General features: G+C 38.4%; 1 protein-coding gene across 1 annotated transcript in view; it reads right to left on the bottom strand.

The window, feature by feature from the left end:
• Positions 1-19,321, bottom strand: part of CTNND2 (catenin delta 2) — a 506,399-nt gene that overhangs the window by 80,523 nt on the left and 406,555 nt on the right. The window contains exons 12-14 of the mRNA XM_062503028.1: positions 15,361-15,478; positions 12,192-12,377; positions 2,266-2,439 (exon numbers count right to left, since the gene is read on the bottom strand). Of these exons, the coding sequence (XP_062359012.1) occupies positions 2,266-2,439; positions 12,192-12,377; positions 15,361-15,478 (478 nt within the window). The remainder of the gene's footprint in view (positions 1-2,265; positions 2,440-12,191; positions 12,378-15,360; positions 15,479-19,321) is intronic.

Raw genomic sequence — 19,321 nt, 5'->3', positions numbered from 1 at the left:
AAAAATTACTCAGGCTTCCTTTTATCTGCTCACTTTCCCTCTGTAATAACACTGGCTAAGCACTGTCTGTGTTGAAATATTACCTCTTGGCCACCCAAGAGGATTAGACAGCTTTGTACCAGAGGAACCAAAAGGGTGAAACAGCTAGGAAAGAATTATGCAAGTGTATCAACTGCATGTTATTTTTTTCCAGAAGAGACTGTATCTTCCGTAGTGTGTGAGCATACCAGGTAGGCTGGGTGCCTCTAATATTCTGTGATTCTTCTGGCATTAAAATAATGCTAATTGGAAAAAAGCTCACAACTGCTATTGCTGTTAATATTAATAGCAACATTGTTTATCTTCATACAGTTTGCTCATCTCTCTTTCATTCCATCATAAAGTTCTTCTTGAAAGAATTATAGTAAAAAAAAAAAAATCCATTCTTTATACAATTACCATTTGTTGGAGGAACTAAAAAATTTAAAATGTCTCTTAGGAATAAGCTATTCTTTTAAGAGTTTTCTATCTTTTATTTCAGCCATTTTATATTTGAACTGCAGCAGTGGAAAGGAGAGGTCAAAAGGTGGAATCATCAATGCTTATGTAATCCCCAAAGAGGATTACTCTCCTCACAAAAATGGCTAGTATGACATGTGAAATTAAGGATATTCATTCTGTGTCTGCACATCCCTTGTAATAGAATTGGTGAATCTTTAGAAAAATAGAGCAATATAAGAACAACTCAGCTTTTCCCATGGTATCAGCACAGATAGTATTAAAGTCAAAAAACAGTTTTTCTAAGCCAGCACTCGCCAAAGAGCTCTGCAGAGCCTCCCTTCCTCTCCCTGTACTCTTCTGCCAACTAAAGGATGACAGGTATACAGATTTATTAGAAATGAGAGAAGGGACACCAATTGGATTTTAGCACTTCTATTAGTCCTGGCAAACATGCATGCATTGTTTTCTCATTTAGACCAGGGCTACACCCATTCCCGGATGGATAGAACACATTTATTGCATTTCTTTGCCAGGATTACACCATCTGAAGCAGTCTACAACATGAGAATAATAAAACCATAATGATTTTCAGGCACAGCGCTTACATAGGACAAAAATCCACTGAACAAATATTTTGTTAAATCATTTTACATGCCATTGATTGCAACAGTCAAAGACATAAGTCTGGTGGAGCACAATTATTAAAAAAAACCCTATCATAAGCTTTGGAAGAGCTAGTGAGTGTGCCAACCCAACTTTCAATAAAACTTCATGGGAAAATGAAAACAATTTCTTAGTGTCAGTGCTAACATTTCAAAACAAATGCCTAATTAATTAGGTATTTACATATCACATATGAATGCCCAACCACTTAAAATCCAATAGGATACCTTCTGAGATATAACTCTGAACAGTGCATTTCCCTGAACATGACTGTTTCCATTTAAAATAGAAAAACTCCTGCTGAGAATTAATTTAAAAACAATGCAATATAGTTACACCATAGGATTAGACAGTACTTTCACCCATTTAAACCAGGCTACCATCAGGAAAGTTGCCCTAAAAAGTAAACAAAGTTCAATGTTAACTTGAATTTTACTGATCTGTTCTAAATTTGCAAGTATTTTCTTTTTTACTTGACATACTGCAAATAATACACAGAAGAAAAATGGTGCTTTTGAATGTATTTTTTCCTATAGAAAAATAAATAGGATTACCTGAAGTACAGCACACCTTGACTGCATCTTTCCTCACTTGTATATAATGAATCATATTATGAATGTATTTTAATAATGCCTTATTTTTAAAAAAAGTAGGTCCTAGCATTATTTGTGTTGGTGTCACATCATTTATATCTTGCTCTGCCATGCCCTGGCTTCTCCTATGGGACAGAATGTCAATCAGTTTCAGCAGTGACAAAACAATATAGTTTCATTTGATTGCCACTGGTGGCATTTTTGGCTCATTTTTCATGGCTCTGACACCCAGGTTCACAAAGAACTGCTTCTCCTCATTCTCCACATTTGGATATTGGTTTTTAGTGGCAGTTTTTCATACTTGACTTGACTGATGTGATCTTCGCTGCTGTATGCTGGCATTTGCTATGATATGACTACCTAGGACTTGAAATACTATCTCAAATTTGACTTCAGATAATCCTATGAGAACAGAAGGTTATTCCACTACCAGAAGCAATTAGATACACTTATATCACCTTATATCTGCTGTCAGCTGAAGGGTGGTTTCAGAATGAAGAGGAAGTACGTATTGGGTTACTATTCCTACCTTCCAACTCCCAGCAGCCAAGTTCTGCAGTGCCCCTGCTGCCCCCTCCAGCGTGTCTGGATTTGAGCACTCAGAAAGAAGTGTGAGGTAGGGTTTGACTATTGAAGGGTGCCACAGCATCTGGATTCCTTTGGGTGGTTCTGCACAGTCTGGGAGAGGTCCTACGCCATCCCACTGTTGGAAAGCACAAATCAGATTGTCAGCAAGGAATAGTGAAATACATTTGAGAATTGCCTCAGTTGAAACTGTAACATCTGTGAAGGCATCTGCCCATAAACAGATGTTCTCAATTTTTGCATGTCATGTGATTCTTCATGGATGAACCAAATTTCCTATTCAACATTCCTTATAGACGAGCTGTAAGATTGGCAGAAATCCCAATGTTTTAGCTAGCTGACATAACAAAAACACTTTACACTGCATGCATTTTTTGTGTGGGAACAGAAGTGCAATGAATGCTATCCTAAGAGGCAAATCTAGAACTTGCATGGGGAGAAGAGTTTTTTTTTTTTCACAACCTTCTCAGTTCTCCACATCTCTCTCATCCCATGAGAGGAAAAAACACAGAATACTACTATGGAAAATGAAATCCTTCACAGCCATGAGCCCTCCACCCCATGAAAGGCACAGGTGTGACAAGTCTTCCCCAACTGCACAACTTCTGGTTTCTTACAATGAGAGTGCAGGAGGTATTCAGCCAGCCAGCTGTGTGGTCTGAGACTCCAGTGCAATTGGTAGAACTAGCTCTCATGAAACATACTGATCCTCTCATCATATACAGAGTTTTGCCATGAAAAACAACCCAAGTCTGAGATCCAAAATATGCAATATTTAAATCTGAACAATGGGTAGGTTACTGTACAAAACCCACTCTTACCAGAAATAAATACTTTATTCCAGGAGGACAGGCATTCTTTCCAGTGCAGCACACAACACTTGCACCTACATATGAAGCATCTCAAAGGAAATACACAGACTTTCTTTTTGCCTTTTAAACAAAAGTAAGATGTAGGATGCACTTTCAATAAAATTTTAAATGCAAAACTACTTCTATATTTATTTTTTTTTTTTTGTTTTGTACAGATATGGAGATTTTAATAATTCATGGCACTAGGGCCACTGCTCGGAAAAAGCCTTTGTTTTTTTATAAAATATCTTTTCTAACACCTCTGACATGTCCACATTGCATACTGCAACAAGAAGTAAACCTTTTAGTGCCTTGGGTTAGAGATTAGTGTGTCTATATAAGCAAAAAATCTGTACCATAACATTAAACCTCTATTAAACACACAAATATAGCATAATTCAAATTAACTCCTGGTTTAAATCTGCAACAGCTAATTTAACTAGTTATGAATGTACAATAATACTTGCACTGGGAAAGACCCAGAACCTCTTGTATTCAGGAAGCATCTCGTAAGTTTATTTACACTAACTTTAAAAATAAAATACATATATTTTAAGGGACAATCAACCAAATCTTCCCTAATAAAAACTAACCCAATTTCAACAAGGTTTTGTTTGTTTAATACCTTTAGGAATGAAACCTGCTATTTTTTTGTAAATTAAAGCAGAACAAACACTGAAATGGAAAGCCAAAGGAACCATTTCACACACATGAGCAGTTACCAAAAAGCAGAAAGCAGCTCAGATATGAAACTCACTAAGCTGGACAAATCTTATCATAGTTTAAAAGAACTGGCATAGCAATGCCCAGTGATGGTTGAGAAAGTAGAGGACAAATGCCTTCTGGAGAAACAATGCCTTCACAAGACACTGCTATGGGGCTGTGTCTTTGAAATTTTTAATAAATTTCTTCTGCCTTTAAACCAATAGACTGCTTTCAGTGCATGTGATTCAGTTCTTCTTTTTCCTCCTTATAAATCACCAGCCTTGCCAGAAATGAGTTCTTTCCAGCTCATAAAAAATACATTAAAGACTGCTTCTTATTTTAACTCTCAGAATTCAATCATTTGCACTCTCAGATTTTTTGGGAAAACAAATGAGACATATCTTTCAGGTCAAAACTGACCTCACACCAGGTTTAGGTTTTGTACCTTAATAAGTTCACTAATGAATGACTTGCAATGTCAAAGGGCACCAAATCAAGTCTTCACTTGTCTCATTCCAACCTGCACAAATAATGCATTATGCAACTGAAGAGTGTTTGCACAGGGTGTATTATTTCAAGGACAAAGCACATGAAATGCATCAAATGTATCAGATCTACCCATATGAAGGGGTATATGCCTATATGGGAGTATCATTTTATTCTTCTGCTCAGCTATTAACACTCCTATGATCCCAAGGACTACTAAAAATCAGCTGCTATAAATAGAGCCCTATATACATGCTCATGCTGTGCTGGTACATATAAAACACTAGAAATTATCTAGCAGATAAATTAATATTTAATGTTGTTTTGCCATTCTGCCCAGTAATGAGGAAACATTAAAAAAATAAAGGAGACAAATTACTGCATTTCCCTGCCCTTCTTGCAACTCACTTTCAGCATGATTGCATTAATTTATCACCAACTGTGAGGGAAGACCTTCTTCCCAAGATGCTGTGATACCTCAGAGTCCATGTAATAATGATGAAAATCTTTGGTACCACACATGCATCTGCAGTGAAACCACAGGAAATTCAGTGACCCTGGAAAATGTCCAGGCTGTGGCTGCACAGGGAGGGTGTGACTACTCACCAGGCTGTGCTGGTTTTGGCTAGGGTAATTATCTTTACAGCAGTTGGTAGGGGGCCATGTTTAGGATTTGTGCTAGAAACAGTGTTGATAACCCAGGGATATTTTAGTCACTGCTGAGTAACACTGACACAGCCTTTTCTGCTTATCATCCCATCCTACCCCACCAGTGAGGAGAATGGGCATGCACAGAGTTGGGAGGGAATACAGTCAGGACAGCTGACCCCAGCTGACCAAGGGGACATTCCATACCACATGGTGTCATGCTCAGAATATAAAGCTATGGGGAAGAAGAAACAGAGGATATTCAGAGGAATAGGGTTTGTTTACCCAAATCATTGTTATGCATGATGGAGCCTGGCTTTCCGGGGGATGGCTGAAGATGGCAAGTGCTCATGCCTGCCCATGGGAAGTGGTGAATGAATTCCTTCCTTTGCTTTGCTTGCAGGTAGGGCTTTTTCTTTCCCCATTAAACCGCTTTTACCTCAACCCACGCGTTTTCTCACTTTCGCTCTTCTTCGCCCCCACCGCACTGAGCGAGCGGCTGTGTGGGCTTGGTTGGTGGTTGCTGACTGGGGTTAAACCATGACACCTGCTGTGCCTGGGGCAGCCTCTGCACTGTAGGGCTTGGTGGCTTCTGGTGTCTTTTGTACAGCTGAGACCAGTGCCTAAAGCCGTACAGTCCAACTGTTGCAGGGCATGCAGAACTGACACACGTAAGCAGAGAAGCTATTGCAAAGGAGATCTGCCTGATCTTCATTCATGTATTTTGTATTTCATAAACATCATTTTTTCTCATGCCTGAGAAAAAAGAGACAAAAAAAAAAAAAGTATTTCCCTCCAAGTGAATTTAGATACGGTATTAGAGTCCATATCTAAAACAGTGGTTAAGGCATGGTGGCAGAAGTTACTTTGCAGCTTGCATTGCTAAATATTAATGAGCTGAGGCAGCACCCTCTACCCACACCTCTAGCCAGTAAATTACTGGAAGAGTTACTGTACTGTTGCAGCCCATCAGGAATGATCAGGAAGGTATAGACTGAGGCTGCAGTAGAAGCCTCTGAAAAAGAGACCAACATGCAACTACTCTTCCTAGCTTACACTAAGGAGAAAAAAAGTCATAAACAAATATTCCTTCCAGGCTTCCCTCCTTCAGCTGGAATTACACACATATATTGTGGTTGAAGCTGACAAACTGCTTGTTACGTGGGTGAGATACAAATCTCTCATTTCCTGAGATTGGTGCAAAAAAAGGATGAAAGTCAAGAAAAATAAAAAGCCAAATACCAAGACCTTTTAAGAACAACAGACTTTTGATAGTAAGAGTACTCTACATCTCACTGAGATGATTTCCTGTGCTGCACAACATATTATCTACTACCACCATACTAATTTTAAGGAAAATATTTATAGTGCAGTTGTACTAAATACCTGGGAAGGCTTCAACTCAGCAAGAGACGTACACTCTGCAGATAATGGGTTTTGTACTAACACCCTTAAATTGGTGGGGTTTGCTTTAAAATAGATATCACATGACAAATAGGTTTTCCTGTGATAACAAAACAACCATGTTTTATTTTAATTTATTACACATGAATATCTCCTTTCCCCCAGTCTGTACAAAATATCACTACTAAAAAAATCTAGGAAAAAAATTAAAACAAACCCCAGGAATGTCTAAAACCATCTAGACCTCTCTCTAAAGATCCTAGACATTTGGGATAGCCTGATAATATCAGAGTTATGCTCCCTGAAGCAGCAGTGACAAAATTCATATGAGCAATTATGCAGTGCATACTAAAACCATTTCTGAAATGCCAAAGACTTTTAAATTAACAGGCCACCTAAGAAGACACTGTTATCTCATCCTGCATGTCTTAGTGGCTGTGGCCATCTCTGCCAGTTCTCCCTAGACATGTCAGTCCAATAACCTCTTCTGGACACTTCTGTCCAAGAAGTGAATTGGCCAATGCTGACAAGAGCAGAAATCAGAAATTCAGCAACAAAAATACACCCAAGTCACAGAGCTTGATTTCAGGATCCATGCAGCTGAGGGTAAGCAGGCAGGAGTACTACTGTTTACATCAAGTCAAACTTCAGTTTAGATATCCGGGCCTAAATAAGGGTGGTGAATATAAATGCACATGTTAACTGACAGAAATTACAGGAGCATGGTAGGAGAGAGCAGAGCTCATTGCATAAATAATGGTACCCTTCTCAGTTTGATGCAACAACATTCAGTTATAGAAAAGGTGTTTGAAATGCTTTCAAAACATTTCAATGTATTGAATCATCATAATTAATCTCAGATAATAATAAATTTAAATTGTACTTTACATTATACATTACACTCCTAAAATAATTATCAATGCCTTTATTAAACTTTTTTAATATTATGCTTAGCTAAGACAAAAAAATTTAATTTCCGTTTGTGCATTTTCTCTTTGCTTAAAAAGAGACCCTTCCCAAATGAAGGGGGATGGAGTTAAAGCTGGGAAAACAGTCCTTGGCATGTCACTGCATGCTCATCTTCTCTCCACAGAAAACTGAAGCAACCTGGCTTTGCAGCATATTCCACAAACTGACAAATACAAATTATATTTCATAACCCTACAGTTTTGACTTTGAAAACAAATTGGCTATACATGACACTGACAGGCTCACAGAGTATCTGGGAAGATGCCGTGTAGGCAAGCAAGAAAGAAGAAATGGTTTTCAAAAAGCTCTGTAAGGAATCACTCAAGATAGCTGATTCTTGCTACTCAGCATTTGACATAACCACCTTGTGCAAGATGAGGAAGCAACACGTGGAAATAATATTCTTTCTGAGCAAGGATGCATTGGCAACACATCTTTCATACCTAATCACAGTTCAAATTATCAGTTAAACCCAGGAGCTGCCACCATTTCTCTGTTTCTGTGCTTATTAGCTTGGTATGGCTTGGCAGAGTATGAAGCATACTTGGTAAAATAATGGTCTCATGACATGAAAAAATGTATCTGGCAGGTTTAGTTTTTATGCTTTTTGAAATATTATTGCCTTAAACCTGTTATTTCATCTAGATAGGAGAATTTATAGGCCATTTAGCAAGCATGCTAAAGAGGTGTGCCAGTCAATTCTTAATGATACATAACTTGAAATGTTGCTGTTGTACCTTAAGGCTCCTGACAGAAGGTGAAAAAGAAGGTCAGGCTCATTTAAGAAGTGTCACTTCCAATCAAAAAACAGACTTTGGGCTAGATTCTGGTTTGACAAGAATGATCACAGATGGGGAACTTGAGGTGAGAATGAAGTCAAGAAGTCAACCTGTTTGTCTTATGGAAGAAAGGAAAATAAATGAAATTGCACTGTATGTATACATAATGGGCTGCATAATAAGAAATAAAATAAGGATTAATGACAACTCCCTGGCAGTTTTTTTTAACTGAAGTTGGACCATGCACCTGATTTACCCTAACTGCTTTTTGTCATTATCCTTGTTTCTCATACAGCTCGAAGAATAAACCTGTTGGCAGCAGTGAGCATGCCAGCAGCACGAACAATATTTTCAGCAGTGGAAGAATCAGTTTCCATTTGAAGAGTGACACAATTCAAGGCAGAGAGGTTGATGTCTACAAGGTTCTAGTCAGAGATGAAGTGGTCTGTGGTTGTAGAGCTTATTGGGGTGAGGGTTCAGTACCAGCTGATCGCAGGTAAGCGGCAGAGAAAAATCAACAAACAGCAGAGAACTACAGTTCTAGAGGTTTGAGATTGAAGTCAGGTGAGTTTCACTTATTTTTTCTGAGGCCTTAACAGAAGTTTGGCTGTTTCCATAGATAAAACCAGTGCTATACCTAGATTTTATCACAAACCTTCAGAAGGTTTGGGCCTCTTCTAACATTCAATTTCTGTGACAAAGCAGATACCTCAGGAACCTCTCTCAGCTCTGGTGAAATGATTGTGGGCTCTTTTAACACCACCCACCTTTATTCTGAAATGTGAAGAACACTTGTTTCCTGTGATCCTAAGGGAACTCTTTAAATAAAGTTATTTGAAAGGTGTCATTAGACCTATGATCTGAACAAAGACACCTCTCTTACTTGATTCCAAGATGTACAGAAGTTGCCATTATAGACAACTGATAGACAACTGATGTCATTAACAGAAAATAAATTCCAGATTTTCTTCTTGAAAGGCCTTTGAAAGAAGCCACATCATCTACTACCACTCAGTTCTGTTCTTCCCTTCAAGTAACTTACATGTGACTACAACTGAAATGTGACTTAGAAAAAATTGGGATACTTGCTCCCTAAACCATAAACTGAAGAAATTAACTTGTACTTTCATTATAGAGAAAACCCATGAGAAAGTGACTTTAATATCAAGTTTCTACTGTTTTATGGCTTAAGAAACAAATTCTTCTGCTCTGTGAGATACTTGTTTGTTTAAGCAGGGAAAACTGCATTTCCATCCACACCCTTTGCCTAAAATGATACATCTGTTTTCCTTTAGCAACTACAATAGGTTTGCTACTATTTTTTTACCAACACTTTTATCCTAAAATTAAAGACTACCTCATAAATGCACAAATGGGGTTAAAGAAAATACACATAATAATGAAGAAACGAAGTTACAGCAGTAGTGTAATAGGAAAATTTCAAAATTGCATTTATTAAAATATGAACATTTTTTTCTTCACACTGTTTTGTACACCTTATCTTCTGAGAAAGACTGAAACAGAAATTTGGTTATTCAGAAACCCCATGCACTGCCAAAAAGAGAAAAAAAACCTATACCCTGAACACGTATTTTCTGGGGACATAAAATGTAGCAACCATAGATGGATACAACTCCCCAGTACTGAGGTGTCACAACCGACAGAGATGTGCCTGTGCCCTGTGCTTTTCCCAGAAAGATAAAACTCTCATGCATTAAAGGAACCACAAAGACAAAGAAGCAGAAAGAGCAGATCTTTTTACGCATTTGGACAATTGGGTCCATGCTGGACAAGCTCCATTGAACATACTTCTGTACTTACTTTTGCAAAATAAATTGAAAAAAAAGAGTTAGCCTTATCACAGTTGGAGTTATTTTATGCTATTGATACAATTGTGGTTACTTGAAAAATGTTGTTTTTCCATTTTTGAGGGTAAGTTGGGAAAGCTGTTTCTGGCACAGTGATCTTGCTGCTGTTGTTTTTAGTGGTACTCTAGTTAACATGATAATATATTAATTTAATAACATACTTCAAATAATTTGGAATGTTCAACAGCAGTTGAGGATTATGGGGTGAAAATAACCTGCAAAAGGCTCACAAGGCCCCCTTAAAATTCCTGAACTGAATAATATCCACATGTGAGAACTTGAAGATGGCAAGATGAAGTAGGATGTCTGGATTCAAAGGAAATTAGATTAAATAAGAAAACACCATTAGAAAAATGTTTCTAATACTTGTAATACAAAGCAGTCCTATGCACAACAGAATAATTTCTGGAAAGAGTAAATTTATGTCCTTGCCACAGAAAAGCCTAGTGTTCATGAACCTGAAAATGTGTGTGTGTGTGTGTAGTTTTATTATTCTTTGGATTAAAAAAAAAATATATAAACTCTTCCATGAGGCCAACAGTAACAGCTCTGAGAAGCTGTTTACCTTTATCATGCAACATGCTGATAATGAGCACTCATAGAAACAGACAAAAAATATCTAAGAGCAGGCAAAGTATGTACACTGTAAAGGTAATCAGCCAAAAGAGCTCAGTTCTTTGGCCTGGAGGAGCAAAAAAAAGTTTTTAAGGGAACCATTAAAGAACAGAGAAGCCCTATGGGAATACTGAAAGAGTCAACAGTACAGAGTTAAAACTATGAATCTGAGATCCAAAAGTCACAGAAGAAACAGAAGAGGAAGACTTAAAAAAGACTTCAGCTAGTGAGTGTGTGTGCATGTGCTAGTAAACAGAGCATCAAAGAGCGAGCCAAGCTGCAGCGTGACGCATTCATATTCAGACATGCTATTTTTACTTCGAATAACTGCAAGCACAGTGTGTGAGAACTGTTAATTCAGTAACAGGGATGATGACTACTTTATGGGGTAAAATTAGTTTGCTTTGACACTTTTAATCTCACTGTAGCCTAATATACAGGAATCCCAACAAAAGACCACAATAAATTCAAGTTATATGATGATGGGGTATTTAACCACAAGAACAGGTGAAATTAGTCTTGAAAATCATGAGTGCTGCACTTTTCAGCATCAAAGTTTTAGCTTAGTAATGTTGCTAGAACTTTTCCACATTAACACAATTTGGCTCTAGGAACTCAGGAATATTTTCCGTACTGGTTTACATCATTTATTTCAATACCCTGTGCACTTAATTGCTAACTAAATTAAATATTTTCTTTGAGCAATCTGAAACACAAATAAACTACAATGCAAAAAAGTGACTAAGTGTAGGAAGAGGTGGAAAACTTACTGCTGCCAGCACAGGCTGTCTGAAAAAGCCCATAAATCAGTAGCCATTCTTATTGCTGTTTTCTGTGTGTACTCATACAAGTGTCTTTCTCTGCAACATAATTGCCAGTATTCCCCGAACTATAAGTTCTTAATGGGACAAAAAAGGAGATAAATACACTTTAAAAATGAACCCACCCAAAATTATAATCTGTCAAATAACTTGAGGAAGCAATCAAGACTTTGCTTTTCAATTTAATGCTGGCAACAACATTAAATATATCAAAATTCAAATGCTTTTTCAACATTCACTCATATTACTTGATTCAGTCCTGTAGTTTTCTCCCTATGTGTAGAGACATGATACAAGACTAACTTGAAGCAAATGAGTATATATACATATATATATATATATATACAAACCTGATGTTTGTATGCACTGAAGCCTTTCGACACACACGTGGTTCTGTGAAAGTACAGTGTAAAGTATATGCAGATTACACTTTTCATGAGAAATGGCTTCCTTTCAAAGAGAATGTTACGGTATTTACGGCATTCACAGTGTACCCATGACTACAGTTTCCAGGTGCACCACATAATGTACAATTTCTCAAGCAAACATATTTCATTACTCCAGAGCCATATTCTGCTTTAAGCTCTTGACTAATTAACAAGGGCAACAGTTTTGTATATTATGCATCATGCATTTAATTTCTAATACACTGCATTAATTATTTATATTTAAAATGAAGGGCACTTCAACTACTCACAACACAGCTGCAAATAACTTTCATTACCTGATCTTGTGATTTCTTTTTCTTCTTCTTCTTCCCCCAGCACCCTGAACTCTCTGCGTCTTTTCCATTGGCATCACCACAGAGTAATCCATCAAGTTCATCTGTTCCCATCTGCTGTCCCTGAGATGTTTCTGCAGCTAGCCTGTATGAGAGGTTCCTCAAAATGCACACACAGTTTTCAACGGTCTGAAAAGTATGAGAAAAAGAAAAATACAGAAAACAAAACCAGAAAAAGGATTAAAATTCTCCCCTTGCTCACTGTGAATATGAATCAGAAGGAATTTTATCTATCTTTGCATGTGCATTTTCCGAGCACAATTCTTATGTACACATTTCTGAGCGTTTCCCAGGTAATCATAGGTTAAGAGATTCAGAAATTTTTATGGTAGCAAATTAGTAGTCTGAAAAATACTTTTCTGGGAGGATTTTCTTATTGTTGTTCTGAATTTCACACTGGAGCCCCATGTGAAACAGATGTTGAGGCAAAAAGTGATCAGGAGAACCTGATCACTCCGAATGTCAGAAAACTCCCACTTCAGTGAATAGAAAATGCTACAAACAGAAAATGGCAATAGATTCTGGGTTTTGTTCTTTTAAAACCAGAAATAACCTTATTTTCTGGCAAAAATTCTATGTAAATTGCCATAAAATTGGGATCTGAGTTCCATTTCACAAGTACCTGGAGCATGAACATAAGATGTTTCTCCAGTCCCAGAACTAGGACTAGGAATTTTTCTTCCTGCTTTTACTGCTTCTAGCCAGGCTGCAGACAGAGACCCTGTATGCAGCCTTTTGCTTTCATCCATTTATCCCCCTAATAGGTTGTGCCTTCTGTAGAATATGCAAGAAGGAATCCATAAATGGATGAGAGCCAGTGGAGGAAAATTTTCTTGTAATTCAACGTAATTTCTCCAAGTCTGAAAGAAGTTAGGTTTGGACATGAAACCTACTCATTGAGTTGGTTCAATTTGGTTTGATTATCCCTAATAAGAAGGATATGAGCTTAATTCTCTTCACACAAGGAAAGCATGGTTAAAAAAGCCATTCTCTATCTATTTATATTTATTTCAACAGTTCCTAATGCTCCATGGAGAGAAAATGCAATAGCCACTACATCCCAGCTCTTTTGCTCCATTAACCCAGAACGGAATGACTGTGAGGCCTTCAGCTCCATCATATTCTGCCACATTCACTAGTGAGGCAAACAGATGGGCCTTCCTTTTATTTCATGTACAGCATGAGCTTCTATCAGGTATGCATTCAGCACACGTTTTTTTGTGATGACACGAAGTTCCAGAGGCAATATAGAATTCAGATTCACCTATACAGGAATATTTATATATCTAATTTTTAACACAGATGAACTGTCAGAATTTTGCAACACACCTGTACTAATTTGAAATTTCTGCCAACATATAGACACATGTAGAAATATGTATGTGTGCGCATGTCTGTGTCTAGAAAGTATTCTTAGTGCACCTCTTATAGATGAAAACTTTGTAAACATCCCATTTATTTTTTGAAGTTTGCTGCTTCTGATTTTATTTAACATGAATTTTATTCAATTTTGTTTTAGCAAGCTGAAGTTGAATCTTTGCATTTGTTGATTAGAAGACTAAACTTTAATTTTCCTTTTCACAAATCACAGTTTTTGCGTTTAAAATTCTCATTTTGTGGTAAATATAAGCTGAGTCCCTCACAAGGACAATGTTACCCTAATCTAAAAAGTGATAAGCAAACTTCCAAGGCTCAAATGCAACCAACACCTTCTCTATTAAGGTGAACTCCCACAAGCCAAGAAAAATGGTTCTTACCACACAGCTGGACTCTTCCTTGACTTTCAACGATCCTTGTATTCCTTATTCTGTTTCCAGTTTCGACACAAGGGTTTAAGTACAAGTTTACTAGCTTTTCTACTGTAGCTACATTTAAGCCACTCTAAGCTAATGAAGTTAAAAACACCCCTGTGTTTGGGGGCTGCTCTGCAGGCAGTGGCAGGGTGGGGTAGTGGGGGCTGCCCCAAACCCTGCTGCCAGGTGTTGTGCCTTCCTTGTGGGTGGGTGTCCTCCGAGCATCCCTCTACTAAACTTTTATTAATGGAAAATTGATTACAGGCTAATGGATTGTGGGATTTTTTGGGTGTTTCGGTTTCTTCTTTTTTGGTTACTTTAAAAAAAAAACCCAAAACCATGTTGTTAAAACAGCACCTCATGCTATGAACCTCTCTTAATTCCTCTCTCTGTCCTGTGAATTCATAGGCAAATTTCACCTATTTGATTTAGGCAGTGACCAAAGATGCCTGGATGTTATTCCTCCCTATTCTATAAACCCATGGGGGTCCACAGACAACTCTGTGAAGTATTATTTGGAAATACAAACACAGTGGGCTTTAAAACCTTGCTGCATAAAAGGCTGCTCTCCTGCAATTCCTAGGGGTTTGCAAATGGACCAAGGTTGCCCCAGAGCAGCAACTGTAATTAATTTAGCACAGTATACTGAAATCAAAAGAAACTGGCCTTTTTCTTCTTCTCTGGAATACTTTATTGCATTACAAATCTTCAATTTGTAAATGCTTGGAGTCTTTTTAATTAGGGAGTGCCTTTCACCTCTGGAGAAGCTTGTTCATATCCTAGCATTTTAAGAGAAGTAAAGTTGACATAATGAGGCATCTTAATACAGTTGTTATTGAAAGCATTCATTGATCCTCTTCAAAGAAGAAATAATGTTGGTTTTACTGCAAAACTGCCTATTAATTGCCCTTTTTTTTTTGCTTGTTTGCCTTCTAAGCCTACCTTCACTCTCATTAGCTCTCATACTGGGTACTGAAAATCAATTTTAAGGTAAAACTGGAAGAACTTTACATGGAATATGATATATTTCTTATTTCTCTTCTCAAACCAGTATCACATTTTCTACCTCAATAATTCAACTGAGAGGACGACATGCTTACCTGTGCACACTACACAGGTAGACACAAATAAAATGCCTAGCACACTAAAATAAACAGCTCAGCAGAAAAAAAAATATGAAAAGATGGGCTAAATTATGCTTTGCTAAGACATTCCTCACAACACATTTCAAAAAGAACATCATGAAAAGATTGTCTCTTTTCAGTCCCCACGTACCCTGAATACCTGGATTTGCTGCTGAAAAGACAAAGACGACAAACCTTACTATCAATTTCACTGCTCCCCAGAGCAGACTGGATCACATACAGCAATGCATCTGTCAGGCCATCACACTCCCTCATTCTTCTGCGGGCCTCCTCTCCAGCAGAGCTGACATTCCTGCAAGGCAACAGCAAGGGTCACTATCTCCACGGCTCCCTGCCCACCGCCCCGCCTGAAACCTTCTCACAGTTCACATCCAGATAAAACACACATTTTCTTTCTTCCTCTCATCTGTTCAGAGCTGTGAATAATGGAGACAGCTGCGAATGAGCTCAGGAAATGTAACGCAGAGGGGAATCAATGGAAGACATCAGGTCCTCCACAGGATGGGGCTGAGTGGCCAAGCAGCATGCGCCCACCTGCATGGGGAGACTCATGGCCCAATAAAATTTGGAGAAGGGCTGATAATTTCCTTCCTTCCTTCCTTGCTCCCTTCCTTCCTTCCTGAAAGAATTTTTAAAATGTGCATATGTACATATAAATCAGGATTTTAAAAGTCTAGAGGTTTTGCTAAATACATCTCCTAGGAAATGAACAGCCCAGTAGTTAGGGCTCTTAACCTGAGAGAAAAATATTATCAGAGCATAACAGAAAGCACCTGCTGCTGCTTGCTTCTCGTTTTGAGTGTTTCCTTTTCTCTTTCATTTTGAGAGAACATTAATGCCTCAATCTTCTCTTTATGTAGTTTATTTTACATTGCAAAACCTAAGGCCTTGGATTATTATAATATTGTAATTCTTGTGTTCCTTAGATAGGGCCAGAGGGCCTTCTGAACAAATTTATATGAATGCAATTAAAATAAAAATTCACTATGTAACATATTGTGCCATAAAGTTCAAAGTATTGCTACAAAAAGAAACAAATATGTATGACTGAGCATACACAAACAGAATCTATATTTGCTAACATCAAGTCTCCCAGAGAAAAACTGCATGCAAATTTGCATAGCAGATTTGATTTGTAAATGGGTGAATTAGTAATCTCAAGAATGGGATAAAACTTTTCACAGACTCCTTCACTAGGGGAAGACAACCCTTTGCTGAAGTGGCTCATCTGTAGCTCTTCTCTCCCCATTACTAAAGTTTATACAAAGAAAGAACATAAAAAGCACACACACCAGACCTATGTATTTAATGCTAATGTGTGGAAATGGAAGGGAGGACATTGGTCCTTGAATTTGGGAAGAAGGCAAGGCACTCTCTATACAATATACTATTTTCAATGACCTTTGCATTAAGGATCGGAAAAGCACAGGAATCCTGGAAAGGGGGAAAGAATTGCAGATGGAGGAAGATGAGAGGACTTAGGGCTAGGTTTCCTTTCAGTTCTTTTTCTGCTCTATCTACTTCATCCTGTTCTGCCTCCCTGTTATCTAAAACCAAAAACATTTCCATTTCTCCAAAACAACAAAGAGTCTTATAACTGGACAATCCCCCCAGTCCCTCCAATGCAGGTTCCTAATTGACTCTTCCCCCTAAACATATGTGATTTACCATCTATACTTGCATCCCCACAAAGTCCTAATGAGTGCTGCTCTCCCACACACAAACTGGCCCAATTAATTCAATACTGTTCCCTTCACCTCAGCAAACAGCTTGACAGAAACCATATAGCCCTGGAGCACTGGAATGAATTCTTGTATCTCTCTAGCAAACAAATTCACTCTCCTTGAAACCCCTCAATTTTCCACATATCACATCAGAAGCCTGCTCTTCATAACAGCTTGCAAGTTTTGTGTTGCCTGGTTCCTCTGGTGCCTGAGCTCCAGCACCTCTTCCTCTATCTCTCTGGTGCTATGAGATCAGCAGGTGAGGGGGGTTTTCCTCCAGTTCATGGGGAAACTTTCTTCTAGGAAGCAGGGTCTGGACAACATCAATTGGAAGAACTCTCTCCCTTTGAAGTGATGGAAACTTCTAACTTACCTTTGTGTGGCAGAAATAAGAAGATAAAAACATGAACAGTGGGGTTTTCCCCAAACAGTGTCTGTGCCTTATATTTGCAGGGCAGGGGACTCCACCTAAAGTAGACCACCCTCTTTTAAAGGCAAGAGCTCTACTGATATTCCAAAAGGGCAGAACATGTAGGAAAAGCAGCATCATGGACTGGAAAAGTGCACTGTGGGGGCAAGAAGGATTATTTGACTTCTGTCTGAAATTTTATTCTCTTTCCCTCTAGGCAGATAAAGACAGAGATAGGTAGATAAATACAAATGGAGCGGGGGCATTGAGGCACTGGTGCAGGCAACCCAAAGAAGTTGTGGATGTCCCATTCCCTGCTGGTGTTTTAGGCCAGGCTGTATGGGGCTTTGAGCAATCTGGTCTAGTGGAAGATGCTGCTGTCCATGGTAAGGTGTTTAAATTCAATAGTCCTTAAGATGCCTTCCAACCCAAACCATTTTATGATCCTATGACTCTATGATGAAGAAAGAAAGTTGTATCCAGCCCTACAAGAGCAACTGCACAAATAGGAGGATTATGAGGAAGAGTTCTCAGCACAGCTTTGCACTTTTTTTTGCACCACTATGAAAAGAAAAGCTGAAATACTCCTGAATCCTTTTAAACAGAGACAGATCTTCAAGTCTGTACTAGAATAATGTGTCCAGGCTTCTTTATTTTCTGCACTCGCATATACTGACTGGAAACTTTCAAAATAGACTGATTTAGACACTAGTAGAAACAGAGAGACATAGTCTCCCTGATGATCTCATTGAGGTGGTTTGTCCTTCTCTCTATCACAGCCAATTGCATGTCACCTTGACTGCCCAGAGCCTGCAGAGACTGTCAGCCTCTCAGTTCCACTCAAGTTCACCAGAAACTCCTCCTCACCAAGACAGCAATGTAGACAACCTTACAGTCCCTGAGCTGTGAGCTATCTGCCTCATTCATTTCCAGCAAACAAAGAATATGAGGCCGCTACACAAAGCAATACAGACACACCAGGGGCACATCTTGCACAGACAATGCATTTCCTCGCTCTGTATCGAGGAGCTGTTGGGTTGGGTTCTTCTTTTTATCAACCTTCCCCACTATGTTCCAGTTGCTCCTGTAATTAAGAGGTAGATATTCTGAATTCCCATGATAAAAGTCACTATTAACTTTCTGCACTGACTTGTAGCTACTACAGGCCTCCCCAAGATATGGTGTACTTATTTACAAGGGTAATAGCTAAAACCCAAGACAAATCCAAACTCTGCATTAGCATTTCAGCAGAAATAATCAGTTTATTATTTCAAAAGAAATACATCCCAGTATCCAGCTAGTCTCATGTCACCTCTACTGAAAGAATCACTGTTAACTGAGATCATTCACAGAGGGTCTTTTATGTCACCATGTTCAGGCTACGTAGTTCTGCAACGATAAACAAGCTCCAGATTATATGAGCTGCCATCTCAAGCTGCCATTTCTCATTGCCATTATTTCTCACTGTTAACTTGGACATGCTGTAGCTGTCAGTGTGACAGGAAATAAGACACAATTTGTCATTTCTGAATTTACAGGTCACTGTGCAGATTTAAACTGGAACAATAATAGTAAGTACTGCTGGTAAGATACCCCGCTAAGTCAGTACATATTTTTCCAGAGTCATTTTCCAAACAGGTGAAACCATGGTTTTGGGATGTCTTAAAGGATGTGGAGATACAATGCACAAGTTTTCAGGGAAAGAATACTTTTCCATTCTAAATGCAGCCCAGCTTGATCACCCAGTATACTTTGATTCTTTGTGTAAATTCTACTCATGGTATATGTGAGCCATAGGCTGTCATTTTGAATCTAACAGGGCAAGGATTCCTTCAGCTTGCCATAAACCAGTAAAATGAATTTCAAATAGAATCCAGTCACACAGGAATACCAAGAATACAGAGGGCTGAAGAATATCTCTCAGTTTTGCCAGAAGGTCCCAGTTAGGCCTCTAAAACCTGGCTAATGTAAAGAGCTTTTTCTCAAGAGAGGAACACTAGGA

This window comes from Cinclus cinclus, chromosome 1 (assembly GCF_963662255.1).
Source record: "Cinclus cinclus chromosome 1, bCinCin1.1, whole genome shotgun sequence".
NCBI lineage: Eukaryota > Metazoa > Chordata > Aves > Passeriformes > Cinclidae > Cinclus > Cinclus cinclus.
This window is presented reverse-complemented; position numbering and strand designations above follow the sequence as displayed.